At 38.0% G+C, this 3395-nt stretch overlaps 1 protein-coding gene and 1 long non-coding RNA gene across 2 annotated transcripts; both read right to left on the bottom strand.

Annotated features, from left to right (window-relative positions):
* Positions 1–800: 800 nt before the first annotated feature.
* Positions 801–1546, bottom strand: LOC113563465. The gene has a single exon (XM_026975140.1). The coding sequence runs from the start codon at positions 1533–1535 to the stop codon at positions 801–803; it is 735 nt and encodes a 244-aa protein (XP_026830941.1). The 5' UTR covers positions 1536–1546.
* A 135-nt stretch (positions 1547–1681) lies between these two features.
* Positions 1682–2674, bottom strand: LOC113563466. The gene is made up of 3 exons (XR_003407466.1): positions 2404–2674; positions 2032–2336; positions 1682–1862 (listed from the first exon to the last, which is right to left on the bottom strand). It is a non-coding gene; the product is annotated as an uncharacterized LOC113563466 (long non-coding RNA).
* Positions 2675–3395: the final 721 nt, after the last annotated feature.

Below are 3395 nucleotides of genomic sequence, written 5' to 3'. Positions count from 1 at the left end.
CAATCAACTTACAGACAGATACTGATAATTTGACCACCGTATATGATAGTCTTATTTTTGATCCTCGACATTAATGTAACCTCGACATGAGACCACTGTGTGTTGTTTGTCTGTGTTGCCATTTCGTTAGTGCTATTTGCTTGATCTGGACGCGTTATGTAGCATGTCCCATTTCTTCAAATGGCTTTGTCGTGAATTGTTATCTTAATTTGTAAGTAATTTCGAGCTAATTTCGTATTTTTTGCGTTTTTTCTTCTTGTAATATAGTATATACTGTTTGTAGCATTTTTCACTTGAGAAGGACTACAACCCATATGGTCGAAACGTTGTGAACTAATAAAGGAATTCTTTACCAGTTGAGTCGTCGGAATTTTTGTTTTATTGGTTTTTATCATTACTGGCGTACACAATCATAATTTTGGATTTGTATTATCTGTCAAAACAAAAAAATACATTAACATAATTCAATTAGATTACAGTAATGAATGTTCAAAGCGATGCCCTTCTACCTCAATGCACTTTCCAATTCTTTGAAGAAAAGAGTGATGTGTACGTAACAGTACGTCTCTTTCAATATTTGCACAAGCATTTCGTATGCGCTCCTGCATGTTTTCTAGAGTCGTTGGTACATCGATATAAACTTTGTCTTTGAGATAACCCCATAAGAAAAATCTGGGATGTAGGGCAGGAGATCGAGCTGGCCAATGTACTGGACCTCCGCGTCCTATCCAACGAGCATTGTAATTGTGATTTAAAACATCTCTAGCAGTATGTGCATAATGAGCAGGGCATCCATCGTGCTAGTACCACATGGTCTGCCTTTCTTCTAATGGTACATCTTCCAACAATAACGGCAACTCCTCAGTTAGAAAGATTGTGTACAGTTTTCCTGTTAATGTGCCATTGATGAAAAAAGGTCCAATTATCTTATCTCCCAAAATTCCACACCACACATTACCAGACCAGGGTCTCTGATGCTCCACTTCTCTTAACCAATGTGGATTTTCAGCAGCCCAATAGTGCATGTTATGCCGATTTACTTCACCATGATTGGTGAAAGTACATTCGTCACTAAATAATACGGATAGAAAAAAGTTATTATTATTCCGCATTCTGTCTTGTGCCCATCTACAAAATGTTATTTTATTCACAAAATCGTCACCATGTAGTTCTTGATGCAACGATACATGGTATGGATGGAATTTGTGCTGTTTTAATATTCTAAGAACACTGCTTTTAGAAATCCCTACATTGGTAGCTAATTCTCGAGAACTTATATGGGGATCGTAATTCACTTCAGCTAACACTGCAATTTCGTTATCTTCGCCAGTGGCGGTTCTTCTACGACTCCTTTTTTTTGGCTGGACACTTTCTTCTTCGGAAAACTGCTTTATAACACGATAAAATGATATTTGCGATGGAGTTCTTCTATCAGGAAACCGTTCAGCATACAGAAGAATAGACTGTTGCACATTTCTCCTAGATTCCTCATAAATAAGAATTTCCACTTTTTCCTCTACGGACAGACACTCCATTTTCAACTCATATAAAACTAAAACACAATAAAATAATTTATCTTAAGACTTAAGCGTTAACGTTTAAATGATTTACATTAAATTGACGGTTGATGGGTTGACGAACTTTTACAAACAGTAATTCTTAATCTACCTAGAGAATTAAATAGTAGATTTTTAAATAACAGACATCAGAATAGTGTTATTGACAATTATTTATATAAAGCTTTGGACACTTGTAAACAATTTTTAAGAGAAAATGATGATTTAATGGTGACAAGAGCGGACAAAGGCCAGGTTACGGTCGTTTTGGACAGGAAGAGCTACGTCGAGCAGATGAGTGAAATGCTGAAAGACGAGACCACATATTTGAAACTAAACAAGGATCCGACAACACGCTTAATAAATAGAGTTAACGATTTGCTTAAAACATGGTTCAATTTAAACATTATTGACGAACATACTTACAAACGTTTATGTACGAATAATGGTAACATCTCAAGATGCTATGGCTTACCAAAAATACATAAGCCAGGTTATCCTCTACGCATTATAGTTTCTGCAATTGACACTCCTTTGTACGATGTGGCTTATTTCTTCCATAAAATATTGACCGATTCTATTCCGAAACCCAGGTCGTACATTAAAGATAGTTGGAGTTTTGTTGATGGTGTCCGCAACGTGACTATTGAAACAAATGAATCTATGGTTTCTCTTGACGTGGTTTCGTTGTTCACCAACATACCCAAGGAACTCCTTATACCTTTTATAACCAACTGGTTATGAAAGGTATAAGGAAAAGATGGTGTTTTATATCTGCAACTACCAAATTTAATATTGACCAATTTCTACACGCAATCGAGTTGATCTTAGACTCTACATTCTTCACCTTTGACGGAAAGTTTTATAGTCAAGTCTTTGGTAGTCCTATGGAGTCACCATTATCACCAATTACGGCAAACATTGTGATGGATGATTTAGAGTCACATTGTATAGAGACCTTGGATTTTGATATAAAACTTTTTTACAGATATGTTGACGATATATTTACGATTTTATTGACGGACAAGATTCAACAAGTACTTAAAGTTTCGGTAATTATGCATTATAGGAGAGTCAGCTCCGATGACCTTGACCTTAACATATATTATACAGGTGACCCTCCTGAGTGACCTTAAAAAGGTTTTAGCCGGCGCTCGTTGTTTATTAAAACGTTATTAACAAAAGAAGTTTAATAGTTTTGCATGTGTTTTCAGCAAGCGAGGTTCTACGCAAAGCAAGATTCTATATTGTAACTTCCACGCAGTACTTTTGGTCACTCAAAAGTTTTGTTATTTATTTTATGTGAATTTCGCTCCCGCGAAGCGGGATGAAAACGAGCACTCAACTGTCGCCTAACATTAACGAGCTTATGTGTCCGAGGCTTTATTCATTAAACAAATGATTAATTTATACAAACATATAATTTATTAAACAGCGAGGGTACTGTTGATAACATGTGTCAAGGTCAAGGTCATCGGAGCTGACTCCCCTATAATGCATAATTACCCTGCAGGGGGACTAGGAACGAATGACATAGGGGGCGGTGTGGGATGGTATCGGCATCGTTTTCAGCCCGCTTCGCGGGATGGCGGAGGGCGGGGGGCGGGGGCTTTGCCCCCCGCCGGAGTCAGTGTAACAAATTTCACACAGATTTTGATCACTTGGTACACGGCACGGATCCCGGCGGGGGGAGGGGCGAAGCCCCTCCCACCCCGCCCTCCCGCGAAGCGGGTTGAAAACCGAGAGTATGTGTCCGGGGCTCCAATTTCAGAAAATATAACCGGTAATTATGCACATAAGGAGACATAAGTTTCGAAAGTATAGTAGTTATTTTGAATA

The sequence above is a fragment of the Ooceraea biroi genome, unplaced genomic scaffold (assembly GCF_003672135.1).
Source record: "Ooceraea biroi isolate clonal line C1 unplaced genomic scaffold, Obir_v5.4 UnassembledTig104, whole genome shotgun sequence".
Lineage (NCBI taxonomy): Eukaryota > Metazoa > Arthropoda > Insecta > Hymenoptera > Formicidae > Ooceraea > Ooceraea biroi.
This window is presented reverse-complemented; position numbering and strand designations above follow the sequence as displayed.